This window comes from Lemur catta, chromosome 11, assembly GCF_020740605.2.
Source record: "Lemur catta isolate mLemCat1 chromosome 11, mLemCat1.pri, whole genome shotgun sequence".
Taxonomy (NCBI): domain Eukaryota; kingdom Metazoa; phylum Chordata; class Mammalia; order Primates; family Lemuridae; genus Lemur; species Lemur catta.
The window spans coordinates 82,332,066-82,352,401 of NC_059138.1; the positions used below are offsets into that span (position 1 = coordinate 82,332,066).

The 20,336-nt window shown below is 39.5% G+C and overlaps 1 protein-coding gene and 1 pseudogene across 1 annotated transcript in view; both read left to right on the plus strand.

Annotated features, from left to right (window-relative positions):
• EPDR1 (ependymin related 1) overlaps positions 1–18,554 on the plus strand; it is a 31,675-nt gene extending 13,121 nt beyond the window's left edge. The window contains exons 2-3 of the mRNA XM_045564323.1: positions 15,656–15,864; positions 17,102–18,554. Of these exons, the coding sequence (XP_045420279.1) occupies positions 15,656–15,864; positions 17,102–17,298 (406 nt within the window). The 3' untranslated portion in view covers positions 17,299–18,554. The remainder of the gene's footprint in view (positions 1–15,655; positions 15,865–17,101) is intronic.
• On the plus strand, positions 5,016–6,271 carry LOC123647493 (annotated as a pseudogene).
• Positions 18,555–20,336: the final 1,782 nt, after the last annotated feature.

The window sequence follows — 20,336 nt, forward strand, 5'->3', positions numbered from 1 at the left end:
TCCAGAATTCTTATGATACATGTTCCTAAGTTTGACTCAACAGTTTCATCAAGGCCCCAGGCTTGTCTTCAACCATTTATTCTGCTGTTCGGAGGATGATGGTTCAGAGTTGCAAGATGGCATGCTGACTATTGCCTCATGGTTTGAAGATGGCTGCCTCTGCTCCAAGCATTGTGTTCTTACCTAGCTTCATTCAAAGGCATAAAGTGAAGAAAGTGGAGCAGGACAGGGACTGTACTTTTTTTGAGAGAGGAGAAATCTCCAAAGGATTCTCTTTTCCCATACACTTTGCTTTATATCTCCAAGACCAGAACCATTTATACCTCTAGCTCCAAGGGAGACTAAGAAAATGAGTATAGCCAATTCTCCATATCCACCGCTTCTGCATCCATGGATTCAACCAACCACAGATAGGAAATATTTAAAAAAAAAATTACAATACAACAATAAAAAATAATACAAATGAAAATAATACAGTATAAAAACTATTTACATAGGATTTACATTATATAGATATTAAAGTGATCTAGAGATGATTTAAAGTATACAGGAGGATGTGCATAGGTTATATGCAAATACTATGCCATTTTTTCTAAGGGTCTTGAGCATCTGTAGATTTCAGTATCTGCAGAGACCCTGGAACAAATCCCCTGCAGATACAGAGGGATGACTTTATGTCACTTTCTCAGCTTCCATATTGAGAGGCAGGCAACGGAGAGGGGTGCAAATGCCTGTTGAGTCTTCTGTGAAGGGGTCCACCATAGCACACAGTTATGTCTCCCCTTCATCTCTCCATCCCACCTGAAAGTATTAGCCCTCTTTCTTACATGTAGATCAGATCTTACATTTATAAATTAAATGATTTGTTTCCTTGTTAAATGTTTACTGATGATAGTAAACACAAATATGATCAGATTTTCCTTCCATAGCTATGTCTTGCATTTGTAGAACCATTGTGTATGTCCATTATCTCAAATTAAATTATCTTCATAATAATGCTGTAAGCTTCAAAATTTTGGTCTGCCTTTATTATGAGAAATAGGGAGATTAAAATTATGATCATGTGGCTCATCAGTAGTAAACTGCGAACTTTGATTCCTTGACTTAAGCTTTTTAACAGTGTCTTTCATGTTGTCTGTAAACCTTATGATGAAATAGGAAAACTAGACAGAAAAGTTTCTCCCTCTTTCTCTTAGTAAGGTAAACTTTTAGTACCTTATCTAATGCAAAGGAATTAATGAAACTCCACATCCACTTAAACATTCCAGTGTTCTTTTTGAGGAAACAATAGTGTCTCATAAAATACAAAATGGGAATTTCCTTTGATCCAACAATCCCAGTCTATAAATTTTTCATAGGGATATAAGCACAGAAAGGCAAAAGGTTTTGCCTCCAGTTTATATCTTGCATTGTTAATATTAACAAACTGTAGAAATAATCTAAGTGTCATGGATAGGGAACTAGTGAAGCAAATCATGGTACATATGTACAAGGGAGATGTGAGTCTACTAAAATTATTATGAAGCAATCTCACTTATGAATATTGACATAATCAATTGATTAAAAATTCCTACATAGCAAACTGAGTCCAACAGCACATTAAAAAAATAATACATTTTGATCAAGTGAGTTTTTTTTTTTTTTTTTTTTTTTGAGACAGAGTCTCACTTTGTTGCCCGGGCTAAGTGAGTGCCGTGGCGTCAGCCTAGCTCACAGCAACCTCAAACTCCTGGGCTTCAGCGATCCTACTGCCTCAGCCTCCCGAGTAGCTGGGACTACAGGCATGTGCCACCATGCCCGGCTAAGTTTTTCTATATATATTTTTAGTTGTCCAAATAATTTTTATTTCTATTTTTAGTAGAGACGGGGTCTCGCTCAGGCTGGTCTCGAACTCCTGGCCTCGAGCGATCCACCCGCCTCGGCCTCCCAGAGGGCTAGGATTACAGGCGTGAGCCACCGCGCCCGGCCGATCAAGTGAGATTTATTCCAGGAATTCAATGATGGCTCAATTTTAGAAAATCCATCAACATGTACAAAAATAATCCTGTGATCATATCCTTAGTCTGCCAGAAAGGCAGTTGATAAAATTTAACAAACATTCCTGACACAGAGGATTCAGAAACTGATGGATGCTTCCTCAAATTGATAAAATTTGTATAGATTTTAATTTACCTAATATTGCAACCATAGCCCCTTTTCCAGTAAACTCAAGGAGACAAGGATGCTGATAACCATCATTCTATTTAATATTATGTTAGATTTATTGCCCGATATAATCAGAGAAGAGAAAATAATTAGAGGCATGAAAATTATAAGAGGCAAAAACTATCTCTGTCAATGATATGAATACAATATACAATATCTTATGGAAAACATAAGAGACCGAAAAATAAAACTAATTAAAACAGTAAGAGAATTCAGTTAGTTGGCTCTATATAAAATTAACATGAACAATCAATAGTCTTCAAATATACAAACAATAACTTGCTAGAGATTATAATGGAAGAGAAGGTCTCATTTAAAACACCAATAGCAATAAGAAAAGATAAACGATTTAGGAATAAATTTAAAGGAAATGTGCAAAACCTGTATAGGAAAAATTTAAACACTCCTGAAATGTATACAAAAAGACATGAAATGAGATTTGAAAAAAATGAACAGTTTTTTTTTTTTGGAGTGATAGGATGACTCAACATCATTAGATATCAATTCTTCCCATGTTAATATATAAATTTAACTTAATCCCAATAAAAATGCCAATGTCAAAAACATTTTTGTTTTTGAGCTAAGTAGTTGATTCTAAATTTCACATGGAAATATCTAGGAAAACTCTGGAAAAGAGGGACACAATAGGAGGACTAGTAAATTTGACCAGATATTGAAGCACACTATTAAATCTCTATAATTAAAGCAATGAGATACTGGTACATGAATAGGTAATTCAAGGAAATAAAATAGCAAGCCCTGAAATAGACCCACATACATCTGGAAATTAGGTATGTGATGAATGTAGCATCTCAAATGACTGGGGAAAAGATTTTTTTGTTTGTTTGCTTTTTGTTTTTTTCTTTTTTTTTTTTTTTTTTTTCCTCTTTTTTTTTTTTTTTTTATTTCAGCTCATCATGGCGGTACATAAGTTCAGGTCATATACATTGTCCCTGTCCCGCCCATCCCCCCGAGTCAGAGTCCCAAGCGCGTCCGCTTCCACTCTCCAGACAGTGCGCCTGGCACTCGCCATGTATTCATACCTCGATCCCCTCCCCCCCCCACCTCCCCGGGTCTGCACCCTCAAGCATGACCATTCCCCAGAGGGTGCGCAATGCACTCGTCATGTAGGCATACACCCATCCCCTCCCCCCACCCCCCCATCCCAGTCTGATATCCAATTGGTATCCTTCCCTGATGTACATTTAGGTGATGATCAGGGAAATCAGTTTTCTGGTGAGTACATGTGATGCTTGTTTTTCCATTCTTTGGATACTTCACTTAGTATAATGCTTTTTGTTTTTTTCATAATGAGAGGGAGTCTCGCTGTGTTGTCCAGGCTGGTCTCCAGCTTAAGCTGTCCTCCTACCTCAGCCTCCCAAGTACCTGGGATTATAAAGGTGGGTGCCACTGTGCACAGCAAGATGGCCTTTTTAATGAATGATTTTGGATCAACTGGGAAAAGATAAAATTGAATCCATATCTTACACCCATACATAAAATAAACTCCAAATAGGTTAAACATTTAAGTGTAAACAAAATAAAACCACACAGGGATAATAGAAATTATGGGTGCATTCCTGACAGTAGAAAAGTTTTTCTAAGTATGACAAAATCCAGAAATGATGAAAGAAATTTGACATTAAAAATGTATTAATAAAATCCTTTGCATTGTAGAAAAAAATTAAATAAAGTCAATAAATGGCACAGAAAAAATATATGCAACTTTTACCACATACAAAAGGCTACTTAATTAATATGCTATAGAGAATTGGGAAGAAAAAACAAAAATCTGATATTCAGATAAATGAACAGTCAGTTCACAGAAAAATACAGTCAGATGGTACTTAAACATATGAAAATTTGCTCAACCAACTATAATGAGTGAAGGAAAAATAAAACTACACTGCTCTTTGGAAGGGTAGTGATGGGGAGAGGGCATGAAGGAGGCTTCCGAGGCCTTATCTTTGATCTGGATGGGGGCTACCAGATTGTTCACTTTGTAAAATTTCTCAAGCTCTGTACTTTAGATTTATGTAATCTATTGTATACTTATCAAGAAAAAAGTTCTTAAGAAAACCCCAATAGTTAGATACCATGTCTTACTTGCCAGATCGGCACAAATTCAAGTTGGACAACATGCTCTGTTGGCAAGACTATAAACAAAACAGGCACTATCGTATATTGCTGTTAGGAGTGCAAAATAGTGCAATCTTATGGGGAGAAATCTAATAATATTTAACAGGATCACAAAAGCTTTTATGTTTTGACCTAATAATTCCACATCTAGTAATTTACCCTAAATATACACTTCCAAAACAGCACAAGCACAAGGTTATTTACTGTAGCATTTTTGTTAATATCAAAGGAATGGAAACTACCCAATATTCATTTACACACAATAAACTATTAGATAGCCATAGAAAGAATAAGAACAATCTCTAGGTATTAATGGAGAGTGGAGAAAGCAAAGTACAGAAAAGTATTCACACACACACACACACACACACACACACACATACATATATATATATAAAACATGTTACCTTTTCTGTAAAGAAGAGGGGGAAATAAGAATTCTTGTATATATTTGCTTATTTTTTGTCAAAAGACATGCAAGAAAAATGAAATGGAAGCAGTTGAAAAGTGTTACCCATAAGGAATATGAGGAATGGGGACAGGAGATAGGAATGGAAGGAAGACTTCCCTCAGTGTGCCTATTTATGTCATTTTAAGTTTTGAAACATAAATATTCTCACATATTTAAATAAGCAAATTAAATCAGCTTTCCTGTAGGAGGCACTGGGCTGAGAGGATTGTGGCCTTCTCCTGTCCCCACCATGGCTAATGCTCCTCCACTGATACTGGTGTACTCTGAAAAGGGGAATTCACCTGGCAAAAATGTCACTTTCCCTGCTGTCTTCAAGGCTCCCATTCAATCAGCTACTATGAACCCTGTGCTCTCAGTGAATCAGCAGATCATCAGACCAGTGCTGAGTCTTGGGGTACTGGCAGAGCCGTGGTGCAAATTCCCAGAGTTGGAGGTGGTGGGACTCACCTTTGTGGCCAGGGTGCTTTTGGAAATATGTGTCATGGAGGCTGCATGTTTGCACCAACCAAAACCTGGCACCGTTGGCACCAAAGAATGAACACAACCCAAGAGCAATACTCCATCTTCTCTGCCCTGGCTGCCTTGGCCTTACCAGTGCTGATCATGTCTAAATGTCATCGTATTGAGGAAGTTCCTAAACTTCCTTTGGTGGTTAAAGATAAAGTTGAAAGCTACAAGAAGACCAAGGAAGCTACTTTGCTTCTTAAGAAACTTAAGGCCTGGAATGATATCAAAATATGGCTTTCAGAGAATGAAAGCTGGCAAGGGCAAAATTAGAAATCATCATCATGTCCAGTGCAGGGGACTGTGCATCATCTATAAAGAGGGCAACGGTATCACAAAGGGTTTCAGAAGCATCCATGGAATTACTGTGCTTAATGAAAACAAGCTGAACATTTTGAAACTTGCTCCCGGTGGGCATGTGAGACGTTTCTGTATTTGGACTGAAAGTGTTTTCTGGAAATTAAGTAAACTATATGACACTTTCAGTAAAGCTGCTTCCCTTAAGAGTAATTACAACCTTCCAATGCACAAGATGATCAATACAGACCTTAGCAGAATCTTGAGAAGCCCAGAGATCCAAAGAGCTCTTCATGCACCACACAAGAAGATCCATCACAGTCCCAAAGAGGAATCCCCTGAAAAACTTGAGAATTGTGTTGAAGCTAAACCCATACTCAAGACCGTGCACCAGAACACTGTTCTTCCCCAGGCCAGGAACCACAAACTTTGGGTGGATAGAACAGCTGGGGCACTAGAGGCCAAATCAGATGAGAAGGAGGTTGCAGGCAAGAAGTCTGTGGTAGGGAAGAAAAGAAAGAAGGCTGTTGGTGTTAAGCAGAAAAGCCTTTGATGGGAAAAAAGCCTGCAGATACCAAGAAGCCAGCAGCTGATAAGAAACCAGCAGAAAAGAAATCTCCCACAGAAGAAAAGAAGCCTCTGCACGAACTCTGAAATTTGTTTGTTCCATAAAGGATAATTTTGGACAGCTTATTTTGAATAAAGACCCAATCAAAAAGTCAGTGAGGAAAAAAATAATAATAAAATTAAATCAAAGAGGGAAATTATAAAGTCCCTGAATTGAGAACAAACGTACCTGATGATATATCAATCTGGAACCATAACAACACAGAGAATAGGTTTATTCAAAGTGAATTTTTAACACAGCAAAGACTCTAAATCTTAGTGAATGATATTCTAAGGACAAGAAGAGCTGCCACAAAATCTTAAACTTTGCCCAGCAATTTTATTATTTATAATTGTTTTGAAATTATTATTTCAAAATTATTGTAGGATAAAGCAAATAAGTAAATTTGCTAATGTTTTTAGGAAGCATGATTTTTTGAGAGAAAAAATATATAAATACAAAACAAAAAATAATGGGGAAAAACCTAAAATGTTAAATTTAAATTGGAAATATCGATATGAATTCATGATTTTTTAAAAATATAGGAAGTTCTGACCACTGAAAGGTCTTCAAAGCAATGACATCCCAATGACCATGAGCACATCTAGTGCCCGGGTGTTGGTTTCTAAGTTTTTTCTCCACTAAGTGTAACGAGGATTCCTTAGATTAACAGCTGGTTTCAGATCTGGGGCAAGGAAAGTCCAAGAGGTGAGCCTGGGACACTTTTTGTCACAAAAAGTCAGGGAGCACTCAAAGATGAATGGGGTTATACCCAAAGCCACAGCTACTAGCTGGAAGGTATCTGGTACCAAACTTGGGAAAATTGAGTATCAAAAGGAATAATGACTTTAATTATTGAATACATTGAATAAATAAAAACTCATGAGTCCAGAGTGGAACTCAATAGATTAAGATGGATAGATGTCATTTGCTATACCATTGATACTGTTATACCAACTCCCAGTAAAATAATAGATTCAGGAAATGATTTTACCTAAAACCATTAGGTGACAGCTATTGGATAATGGGGAATTCCCAGCGTCACAAAATATCACTCACTAGTTACTTGCTAATTGCAAAAGGAAACACCTTTATAACAGGTATCTGGAGTCACCACATATTAATAACTAGTGAGGAAAGTGAGCAGCATTAAGAGTGAGAAGGTACATCACTTTGTCTTTGATGTGATGCAGTCTGAATTACACAGTCTCACCAGCATGGTCTTCCCAAATATCTTCAACCTAAATCTCATCAAGCCTTTAGACCTCATGTCCAGTTTGCAGGAATGACAGGCGATAGAGGAGCAAGTTAAATAACTTGAAACTGACAAATCCAGAATGTGAAGTATCTGCAAACCTGGAATCTTCAAAGAGTCATGTTAAAAAATAAAAAAAAAAAGTAGGAGTACTGTTACAGATTTTTAATGGAGACATAACCAAATATAATACTTGAAATTTAATTAGATTATGATTTGAAAAACCAGCTTTAACATATGTAATATATTGGGGGTCAACTGAATATGGAGCAGATATTAGCTGGTATTAGGGAATGAATTTTAGTTTCCTAGATGTAATAGGGGTATTGTGGCCATGTGGCAAAAAGTCCTTGTTTTCAGCAAATATTTAGAAAATAGATAAAGAAAATATGGAAAAATGTAAAGAATTGGAGCATCTAGGTGGTGGATATAAAGGTGATCATTGTACCAGTTCTTAAACTCTTCTGTGTATTTAAAATATTTCATAATAGCAAATTAGGAAGAAAGGATTCCATAGATCTCTGTTTCTTGACTTAGAAGATTATCTAGGGCAAATTGTTGAATTTAACATGCAGTTTAGAAAACAAATAATATAAATTCGCTCATTTTTATAAAATGTGTATAGTACACATATTGAAAAATCAATGATACTGTACACCCATGTTCGTAGCAGCATTATGCATAATACACAAAAGGTAGAAACAACTCAAGTGTCCCTCAGTGGATGAAAGGATAAACAAAATGTGGTATATACATTCAATGAAATATTATCCATCCTTAAAAAGTAAGGAAATTCTGACACATTCTATAACATAGATAAACTTGAGGACATTATATTAACTAAAATGAGCCTGTTACAAATGGACGAATATTGTATGATTCCACTTATAAGAGATACCTAGAGTAGTCAAACTCATAGAGACAGAAAATAGAATGGTGGCTGCCAGGGGCTGAGGAAAAGGAGGAATGGGGAGTTATTGTTTAATGGGTATAAAGCTTCAATTTTGCAAGAGTCCTGTCCTGAAGACTGGATGTACAACAATAGGAATGTATTTAACATTACTGAACTGTACATTTAAAAATGGTTAAGATGGTAACTTTTATGTTATGTATATTTTACCATATGTAAAAAATGAAATATTAAAATCAATATGTGCATAAAGATATATTTGGAAGAATATATGTACAGATACATGCACAGAGTTGTTATTTCTGTAAGTTAGAGTTTCTTTACTTTCCATTTCTGGATTGTTTAAATTTTTTTACATTAAACATGAATCAGTTTTACATAAGATCATAAACCTATTTTCAAAAGAAATGTTAATAAAACTTCTGCAGATTTTCAGTGTTTTGGAAAACTTGGGGATGAGAGAGCTTAATTTTTACAAAAAATGAATTTTTAGAAAACAATAGAAATTGTCAATGCAGCCTGAGAATTTTATTAAAAGCAACAAAAATCCTTTGTCCCCTATGGTGAGAAGCAAAAGCAGGCCATGGCCTTTCTGTGTGTTGTGGTTGCCTTGGAGAACTTGGCCTTCTGACCTTGGCCCGGCCTGCCCTGACCAGCCTGTCCTCGCTCACAGCTGGGCCTTGTGGGAATGCTTGCCTGCCCCTCCCAGGGAACTGTGCTTTGCTTGGTGCCTGGCCAGCAAGAGGGTCAAGTTTGCCTGCTGTTGTTGACCCAGGGCTGGTCTGCCTGGTTGTCTTCCACGCCGATTCCAGCACCTCACCTTGCCTGACTATACCCCAGGGGTGCAGTGTGTGCTTCCCATCCTCAAAGCTTCCTCCATGTCAGAGCCAGGCTTTGATCATGCTCGAGGATCCAGTTTCTGTTGAAGTTTCTTAATCTTTCGGGTCCACGGGTCATTACCCGCACAGCATCCCCACGCTGATTACTCATCTCAACCTTGGCTGATCTGTCTCTGTGTTTTGACCTTCAGTCGCTATCAGGCTTCAGATCCTGTATCCTATTTGGGATGGAGAAATTTAACATCCTAACTGTTAATAGGTTCACATAAACAAGCCGCTACAGCATCGTTAAAGTCTACTTTTCTAAAATTTGTCATGGAACGGTACTAGCATTTTTATCCACATGGGATTTTGAAAAAATGAATTATACAGTTCTATTTTGCTTCCCATTAAATTATTATTTTCAGTTGTACTCAAGGCACAGTCAACATAACCTCAATATCAGATGATGCCCACTTTCTAAAAAATTAAATATTTTGAAAACACAGGAAAGTACAGAGAACATCATAACAAACACCATGTTCAGACCACCCAGATTTAACAAATGCTAACATTTTGTAATGATTGTTTTGGGTCTAGAGTTCTCATTTTACAATTAAATTTTACTTCTGTATATGGGCAGAGCTGGCCTCAGGGCAATCCTGAAGCAGTCAGAATTGCTTTCCTGCTGTCCCCTGCCCTTCTGCTGCAGGCACCTGAGCAGGTGGCCGTGGCCCTTGGTCCCACAGAGGGCAGTGCTGTGCCTTCCCCAGAACTGCTGTGCTGGCAAGAGGCCCCGGGGTCCTCAACTTCTTCAGAAAGGGGTCCTGCTCATGAGTAGCACAAAATTTTGCAAGCCAAAAAGGGAAGGTTTGTTAGAACAAAGGAAGCTTATTATAACTCTGTGGGAGGTGAGGGGCTCAAAGCACCTCAGAGAAAAAAGGCACCCAGGAAATGAACAGCTGCTGGAATCCCAGTTTGCTAGTGCTTCTCTCTGCTTCATTCTTTACTCTTTCTCCGTTAACAGGATGCAAAATAGCCTCCCTTGGCTTCTGAGTTTACCATGATATGACCAGCCATGTAAAGGGGCTGACTATTAGACCTCAGTTGTGTTCCTCATGTCCAAGGGAGAGAATCTTGCTGTCTCCACTCTGGTCCAGTACACTCTGGTGAGGGTGGCAAGGTCATGTATGACAAACATGGCTGCTGGGATAACACTTCTGTGGTCCTATGAATTTGGGTGGGGTGAGGGCATTAGTCTCAAGAAGGAACCTCTTACCTTGCACACAACTGCATATGCTCCAGGGGAGCAGTTTGAGAAGCTCACAACTGGAGTCTCAGCAAAAGCTAGGAATGACTTTCTAGCCTAGACACCTAGAACTTGGGAAAGCACAAGATGATGTTGATGGTGAGAAGAACAATGTAAACAACTTGTTTTGCGGGTGTCCAATTGTCATTGAAAGTATCACGGAACAAGATTTGTGTATGGACAATAATTCCTATATTTACAAATGAATTATGTTCTAAAAGTTGATGTTAATGTTTCTGTATTCCATCAATGAATGTTTAGGCTCTGATGTGCCAGGGACTTAACTGGTTGTGAGAAAACAGGGACAATCCAACCCCAAACTCCTTCAAAGAACTAATATTTTAATGTGCATATTGTGAGAGGTTAGCTCCATTTTTGAGCAGTAGTTCATAAAATGCATATTTGCTTTTCTTAATATAGTCCCTCCCATTTCTAAGTGTACGAGTCTGGGTTATTATATTTTTTACCCTTGTAAGCCATTTCAAATCTTTTCTGAAATAAGCAGGATAATTTAAATATATAAAATGAGGCCATGCTTATATTTCCATAGTAGCTCATGGAAACCTGAAGCATAATACTACTACTATTAATATAGTCATGGACCACATAACGTTTCCCCCAATGACAGACCACATATATGACAATGACCCCATAAGTTATAATGGAACTGAAAAATTCCTATTGCCTAGTGAGGTTGCAGCCCTTGTAACATCGTAGCACAACGTATTATTCATATGTTTGTGGTAACACTGGTATAAACCAACCTACTGCACTACCAGTCATATAAAAGTCTGGTTGCTAGACTAGCTAGACAACTCCATATGGTCCATAAGACTTGAGAAGGACAATAAATGACTATGTTACTGGTTTACGTATTTACTATACTATAGTTTTTATCATTATTTTAGAATGCCCTCCTTCTACTTATAAAAATACGTTAACTGTAAAACAGCTTCAGGCAGGTCCTTCAGGATGCATTCCAGAGGAAGGCATTATTGCCACAGGGCATGACAGCTCCATGCGTGTTACTGCCCCTGAAGACCTTTCAGGGGGACAAGGTGTGGAGGTGGAAGACAGTGATATTGATGATCCTGATCCTGTGTAGGCCTAGGCTAATGTGCGTGTTTTTGTCCTAATTTTTAGCAAAAAAGTTTAAAAAGTAAAAAAAAAAAAAAAAATTCTTTTTAAATACAAAAAAGCTTATAGGGTAAGGGTTTAAAAAAAGAAAATGTTTTTGTGCAGCTGTACAATGTGCTTGTGTTTTAAGCTAAGTGTTAGGATAAAAGAGTCAAAAAGTTAAAAAAATTAAAAAATATAAAGTAAAAATATTGCAGTAAGCTAAGGTTAATTTATTATTGAAGAAAGTTTTTTTTTTAAATAAATTTAGTGTAGCCTAGGTGTACAGTGTTCGTGTGTACAGTCACATATAGTAACGTCTAAGGCCTTCACCTTCACTCGCCACTCTCTCACTGACTCACCCAGAGCAAATTCCAGGCCTGCAAGCTCCATTCACTTACAGCTTGTAAGTGCCTGGTAAGAGCTCCTATAAGTGCTATCTAGGGTGTACCATTTTTTATATTTTATACCATATTTTTACTTTACCTTTTCTATGTTTAGGTATGTTTACATACACCAACACTTACCATCGTGTTACAAATGCCTACAGTATTCATTAGTCACATGCTGTACAGGTTTGTATCCCCGGAGCAATAGGCTATACCTTGTGGCCTAAGTGTGTCGTAGGCTACACCATCTAGGTTTGTGTAAGTACACTCTGTGACATTCTCAAAAAGACAAAATTGCCTAACACATTTCCCTCTACATTGTTAAGTGATACATAACTGTATTTTCACCATATAGACAGTAATCATTGGTAATATTTTTTCTGAAAGAAATAATTTTTAAGCTCAGACTTGGGATGGACAGCACACAACCTCGGCAGAGGCTCCTCCAGTGGAGTGAGTCTCACAGAGCTGAGATAATTCGGTGGCTGTCTTTATTGCTTATGAAAGCCCACCTCTCCAGGCTCTTTGGCCCTCAGGTGCTGGGAATTTCACTTTCTGAGGTCAGGGCTGCAATGCCCCCTCTGCTCTACCAGCAGCTGTGGCCTGAGTTTTGGACTGACAGTGCAATGCACAGAAACGGCAGGCTTTGCCCAACCCTGAGACGCCTTAGCTTTAAGGAAGATACAGGACTGGCATCCACGTGGCAGGCATGGTGATTCCTGCCCACAACCTCAGAATACCTCCCTGTCCCTCCCCATGAAGGGTAGGCACGTGGTCAGGAGAGGAGGCCTAGAGCGTGGGGACAAACAGCTTAGGGAAGCTGTTCGCTCTGGGGTCCCTTGAGCTTTCGTCCTTGGTTGTCTCAGCCCCCGCGGGCCATGTGAGGCATGCCTTAGGCCACACAGCACACTCAGCAGAGCCCTTTACTCGTGACTGATAGGTGGTTGAAGCAGCGAGGTGCTTGGTCCTCCCTCCAGTCCTCAGTGAGTGCTTGTCCTACATCCAGTACCTCCTGTAATTTCTTGCCTTGGTGCTGCAAGAACTCAACCAAACCGAGGGCCGAATCCTCCTGTGTCCCTCTGGCTAAACAAAAGATCACAAACGAGCTGTTAAGCCAGGGCCAGTACTCTCCCATGTTTGTACCCTAAGCCCAGGACCTGGCACATAATAGGTCCTCACTAAGAATTTGTCCAGTGAATATTCAATTTTGACCTCTGAATCTTAATTATTTCATATTCAGATTGTGAATGCAGGCAGTTCCAGTGTTACAGACGACCCAAGTAACACTGTTCCGTACTTACGAACAGGGTCCCAAGGCTCTCCATGAGGATAATTTATAATTACATAATTAAATTAATAATGCAGGAACTAGTTTCTTGCACGCATGTAAACAAACCCGCATGGTGTAAGCGGTTGGTTGGTTGGCGCAGCATCTTTATGCTAGCGGCTAGTCTCACTGTTCATATGGTCGCTTACTCACAGCATTACTTTCGTCTTACCTTCTTTATTCAATTCTGTGTTTCCCCTTATGACCATGCCTTCAAAGCAAAAGTGCACTGCAAGTCCAGGTGCTCCTGCAGCAGGAAGAAAGGTGATGACAATGGAAATGAAAGTAGAAATAATTAAGTGTTCAGAAAAAGGCCAGGCCCCATCATTCACTGGGAAAGCGTTAGGTTTCAGTCGCTCAACTATCAGAACAATTATAAAGGATAAACTGAGAATAATGGAATGTGTGAAAGGCAGGGCTCCAATGAAAGCCTTAATTATTACTAAACAGCATAGTGGATTAATTATTGAAATGGGAAGGTTATTATTGATGTTAGAAGATCAAAATAAGCATCACATTCTTATTAGCCTAGGGTCGATGCAACATTGAGTGTTAACATTTAATATTTGTTTTTGAAATTTCTCCTCTCTAAACTTTTTGCATGAGTTTGTTTTTATGTTCTGTTTGCTGAAATTAAAAGAAAGAACACAATAATTTCTGTAATTTATTACAGTACAGGGGTTTTATTATTGTTACAGTATTACACTGTATTATTACATATGTATTACCACATATGAGCCATTAAGTAATGTTATTATTATTATTACTATGTGTGCACTGTTCATCAGGGATGCAAAATTATTTAGGCTATTAAGTGTGGAATGTCTGATTTCCTGAAGTACTAAGTTTGACAGTTGATATCTCTGAAATTCACTTTGACATTTCTTTCTTTTTTGTGTGTGTGAAGATACATCCTCATTCTTTTAAATGCACATTTTAGCTTGTGATTATCTTTCAAAACAATTTTTAGACCAATTTTTGTGAAACCATGGATAAGTTAAAAATTCATGTTATTTTTGAATATGAGTTCTGTTGTGCAGCGAATGCCACACAGACAGCTCAAAAATATCAATGAAGTGTTTGGGAAGGATGTGGCTAATGAACGCACAGTACTCTGATGGTTTGAGAAGTTCCATTCTGGTGATTTTAATCTTGAAAATGAACCATGTGGGTTACCTGATAACCAAGGTGGATAACGATGAGCTGAAAGCTATAATGGAAGCGAATCCCTCTCAAGCTATGTGTGAATTAGCAGCAAGGTTTGATGTTACTATTCCAACAATATTGGACCATTTGAAACAAATGGGCAAGGTAAAGAAGCTGGGTCAATGGGTACCACATGAATTAAACTAGTGTCAGAAGAGAAATTTTCTAGAAGCTTGGCTTCTTTGCTGTCACGACATAAAGGTGAACCATTTCTACACCATTCTGTTACATGTGATGAAAAGTGGATTCTTTTTGACAATCACAAGTGTTCAGCACAATGGTTGGATAAAGATGAAGTGCCAAAACACAGTCCAAAACTGAATATTCATCAAAAAAAGCTAATGGTGTGTGGTTGGTGGTCCAGCGCTGGTATTATCTACTATGGCTTCATGAATCCTGGTGAATCAATTACAGTGATATCTACTGCAACCAATTGGATGAAATGATAAGGATCCTTGTGATTAAACAGCCAAGATTGGTCAATAGAGACAGGCCAATCTTCTTGCAAGACCACATGTTGCGAAAAGCAACATTGTTCAAACTATAGAAGCTGTACTTGGAAACTCTGTCATCCACTGAATTCACTAGACCTTGCACCTACTGACTACCACTTCTACCAGGCTTTGGACCACTTCTTGCAAGGAAAAATATTCAATTCTCAACAAGTTGTGGAAAACACCTTTCGCGATTTCATCGCCACTTGCTTTCCAGACTTCTTCGCTGCTGGCATAAACAAGTTACTGTTAAGATGGCAAAACTGTGTTGACAGTTTAGGCTCACACTTTAATTGTAGAGCTTCTTGTTTGAGATATAATAAACTTTTGTTTAGAAATCGGACATCTCATATTTAATGACCTAATACATACAAATCTGACCTAAACACCTTCTCAGGAACATATCTCGTCCATAACCTGGGGACCACCTGTGTTCATGGATCTAGTGTGTTTCTAAATGTAAATGATTGCCTAGCAAGCAAAATCAATTTTTGCCTATTTTTCTATTTTAAAAGTAATTTATATAAAAGGACTTTGGCGTTTTTACTGGTAAAACACATGATAATTATAACATAAAGTCCTAAACTAGTTTCTTTTAACCTTTCAGATTATTTGAATATATTTTGCTCTATAAGGATGGAGTGATGTTTCAGATTGAACAAGCCACCAAGCAGTGCTCAAAGATCACCCTGACGGAACCCTGGGATCCTCTTGACATTCCTCTGAACTCCACCTTTGAAGACCAGTACTCCATCGGGGGGCCCCAGGAGCAGGTCACCGTCCAGGAGTGGTCTGACAGAAAGTCAGCCAGATCCTGTAAGGATGAAAAGAAGGGTTTGAACATTGTGCCCAGGGATCATGATGGGAAAAAAGGTCTAAGTCCAGTAAGGAAGGTAGTTGTTAGTTGTTAGGGGAAATTATAAGCTTCATTAAGTTGTTGAAAGCCCCCATTAGTTGCCCATGTTGCCTTGCTAATTACGTGGCCATGGGATCTAGGTATTTGAAACACCCCCACCCCTTTCTAATGCCACCTGGACATTTCTGCTGGTTTGACTCTTGTGGGCTTAGCCTTGGTTTTGATTTTTTGTGATCACCTCAAGGTCTGTGCCATGGAAAGCATTTTTCTAAGGCAAATATTTGAATCGGTGACTCCTTTTCCTTCCTCCATATCACTTCCTAAAGATGTAGTGATCAGATCTACTCCCATTATTCTGAGTGTCCAAATGTCCTGCTTTTATGTGAAGCTGTTCTCAGCTCTGATTCCAATATGCCCATCCCAAGACTGTTACACACATACAGGCTTGCGTGCTGTGGAACACAGTGTGGTGGTTCCTCAAAATGTTAAACATAGAATCACCATATGATCCGGCAATTCCACTTCTCAATAGTATACACAAAGAATTGAAGGCAGAGACTCAAACAGATAGTTTTATACTCATGTTCACAGTGGCATTATTCACAATAGCCAAAAGGTGGAAATATCCTAAATTACCATCAGCAGATAATAGATAAATAAACTGTTCTCTCTCTCTCTCTCTCTCTCTCTCTCTCTCTCTCTCTCTCTCCATATATATATATATATATGTGTGTGTGTGTGTGTGTGTGTGTGTGTGTGTGTGTGTGTATGTACGTACACACACACACACTATGGAATATAATTCATCCTTAACAAAGAAGGAAATTCTGGCTCATGTTACAAGCTGAATAAACCTTGAGGACATTATGTTAAGAGAAATAAAGCCAGTCACAAAAGGACAAATGTTGTATGATTCCACTTACATGAGATACCCAAATTCATAGAGACAGACAGTAGAATGGTGGTTTCCAGGGGCTGGGGGGAGAGGATAATGGGGAGTTAGTGTTTAATGGGTGCAGAGTTTCAGTTTGGGAAGATGAAAAAGTGCTGGAGATGGATGGTGTTGATGGTTGTACGACAGTGTGAATATACTCAATGTTACCAAACACTTAAAAATGGTTAGAATGGTAAATTTTATGTTATGTATATTTTTTGCTTGTCTTCTCTATTAAAAAGTCAACTTTCTCCCTTTTACAGATGAAACCTGGATTGGCATCTATACAGTCAAGGATTGTTATCCTGTCCAGGAAACCTTTACCAAAAATTACAGTGTGATATTGTCCATGCGGTTTTTTGACATACAGCTGGGCATTAAAGACCCCTCAGTGTTTACCCCTCCGAGCACGTGCCAGATGGCCCAGGTGGAAAAGATGAGCGAGGACTGCTCCTGGTAGTCTGCGAAGGCAGAAGTGACAGCAATGATGTCAGCCGCCTGTGGCCCCAGCTGGAGACTGACTTGAGACTGTTTGGGGTGAGAATCTTCATTGGAGATAAATATAATCTTAGGAAGGTATACATTGATGTGGATTTTTTGTATGTTAGGTTTACAGAAGAGAATTGAATGGAGAGGACGTGTGAGCTGACTAGATGATTAATATGGACACCAGGTACTGCCAAAGCCTATGTGGGTCTGGGCTTTCTGTGTGTGCAGGTGTATCCGCAGTGCAGTGCCGTGCAAAGGGGAGGGGGTCTTGGCCAAGGAGGAGCATTTTATTGCTGCCATCATTGAGAATGGGTGATAATAAGAAGCAGAATGATTTTGGCCAGTTTTGTTATTAATTCTTAAGTTCTCTGCAGAGAAGTCCCCCTTTACTGCTGCACCAGAGTGGCGGGCTGCTCCCTGCCCCCACCCACCCTGCCCTGCACTTCCTTGGCCACCAATAAAATGATCCCTTAAAATTCCTTCCAGACTTAAGAGCTTTATGGCATAACCCAACAGATGTAAGTATTTTTGGAAGACTATAATGCTAAATAATTATTCCTATAAAGAGACATTTTAAGCAAGAGGGTTTGGAAAATCCTAATGTCTACACCTGGTTAAGCGTGAGCCACGTATGCTTCCTTTTTTCTATGCAAGAGTTTGGTATATGTGCTGAATCTTCATATATTTGTCAATTGACAGGCAGTGTTCTGTATAAAATAACACTGAATTGGGAGTCAGGAGACTATTGTCTGCTAAGTCCAGGACTAGAATTCCCTTGTACTCTAACTCCTTTGGTTATTTAATGCACTAGGCTTGCCCTCACCTTGGCCTTCCCGGGACACCATTTCACAACCTCTATGTCTGTCTGACTTCTGCTCCTCCTTCCCAGGTCAGCTCACTCACAAGGCTGCTCCCAAGCCTGGATGAGTTGCACCTTGCAGCTTGAGCATGCATTTCTCACAATACTTACTATGCTGTGTGACAATTTCCTGCTTCCCGGACACTGTCATCCACTGTCCTGGCTATAAGCGTTTTGAGTACGGGTACTGTGTACTGTTTACTTTTATATCCCTAGCACCAAGCAAGTGCCTGGCACATGGTCAGTGCCCTAAACATCTGTAGAGTGGAGAAGGCTAGCCTCTCTGGTCCTTAATTTCCTCACCTGTTAAATGGGGTTGAGTTTGTTGATTGCTAGGGAGACTTCCAGTAATAAAATTTATTATCTTAGATTCTTCTACTATTGTGTTTCATTTGACCATCTATCTTCTTTAGTTACCAAGAGAAATGAGTGACATCTATATTAAGCTGACAACAATCTGTATTATTCAAGCTTATTTGTATTTCAATAAACAAATTTAATGCATTTCAAAGCATTCTTTGTTACATTTGCTTTTATAATAAGTATGGATAATCTTGGTTATAAGGGATTAAAACCCCTCTCTAATAAATAAATAAAGTGCTTTTTGTCATTGAAACCAAATTTTTTGTCCTCCCTCAAAATCTTTCTTTTCCTCTTACCTTGCCTACAGCGCACTTCCCAGGTGCCTGGGTTGGAAGTTTCTGAGTCATTCTTGACTCATTAGTCTCCTTCAGTCCCTACCGCAGTCAGTATCCCAAGCGCCATCAAAGTAGTTCTTAAAGCTACTGCCTCTTGTCCATCCCCTCAGCCACCGCCCAGCTCCGGGGTCTTAACATCATTGGCCTTTGCAGGATCTTCACACCCTCTGTGCTGTGAATGAATGAAGCCATCCTGTGTCCATTCATTCATTCATTCGGTCAGTCAGTTCACAAGCCAGTACCGAGCACCTGCTCCCTGTAGTGCCCATGCAGGTTCCTGGAGTCCCAGAGGAGGGTGAGCCCAACCAAGGCTGGCATCTGGAGTGCATAGACCGGGAAGAGGTTCATAGCTGTGTTCCGGGTGGCCCAGCCTGCTAAAGCTCTTGTGACAATGTTTGCCCCACTTCCTGTCCCTCCACCCATAGAATGGCCCCTCTCCTCTCCAAGCTGCACAGCTCCCCTTATCCCCGGGACTTTGTCTTTGCCCATGCCCAGTCACCACATCCCACAGAAATGAATAAAAATAAATAAAAATGGAGAAGGATTTTACGTCTGGTGGGGTTGCTATACGGATCTGAAGCTGCCCTGCCCCTGTGGTTCTCCTCTGCCTAAAAGTACAGTGGAGACCCCTTAGCTTGGTGCACAGGCCCTGTCTGATCAGGCCCCTGACTCTTTCCAGCCTCACCACTGGACACAACTTTTTCCTTCCGTGACTGTCACAGGAGCTTAGAAGTAATGGCAGGGTTACCCCTGCGTGGCAGGAGGGTTTTCTTAGTCAGTTTTCTTGGTACAAAAACTGTCTAGTGGCCATCAGAGTTAAAATAAAGAAGGCCATTAAACAGGGCAGGTACTTGGAATGAAGTAGAGCACCCCAGTGTCACTTATCTGCAGCCTGACAATGGCATCACTGGCAATGGGCATGGACCAGGGTCGGGTACCCCCTTGTGGATACCCTGCCTCATACGTCTCTGACCCTTTACGCTACATTGGGACAACTTATTTCCACCCCTCCAGAGGCAGCCTCGACACTTCCAAATTGTCAGGATCCATGTGAGTGCTGGCGTGTGTTTGACCCTACACCTCCTTCAACTCCGCTGGCTGCAGAAGGCCTGGCCCTCGGGTGGCGCCATCGTTCCCTGCCCCACCAGCCCATGCAGAGTCAAGGCAGCCTGGCCTTCCTGCACACATTGCTCTCATATCAGGGGGACTTGCTTACTAGAAGTTTTGTTAATTAACATTTCTAAAATTGGGAGACATTTAAAAATCCTTTAAATATTTAATGAAGGCTAAAGGGTTTAGGACTTTGGGGAAATTTTCCATGAACTAGTTATAATTCCCCCCCAAGCTAAGTCCTGCATCATTTGAAAACTCAGTACTTACCTCTTGTTCAATTTCCTCCACTAACTCCACGCTTTTAATGCTCCCTCTGTTATTTTAAGTCTTTTTGACTAT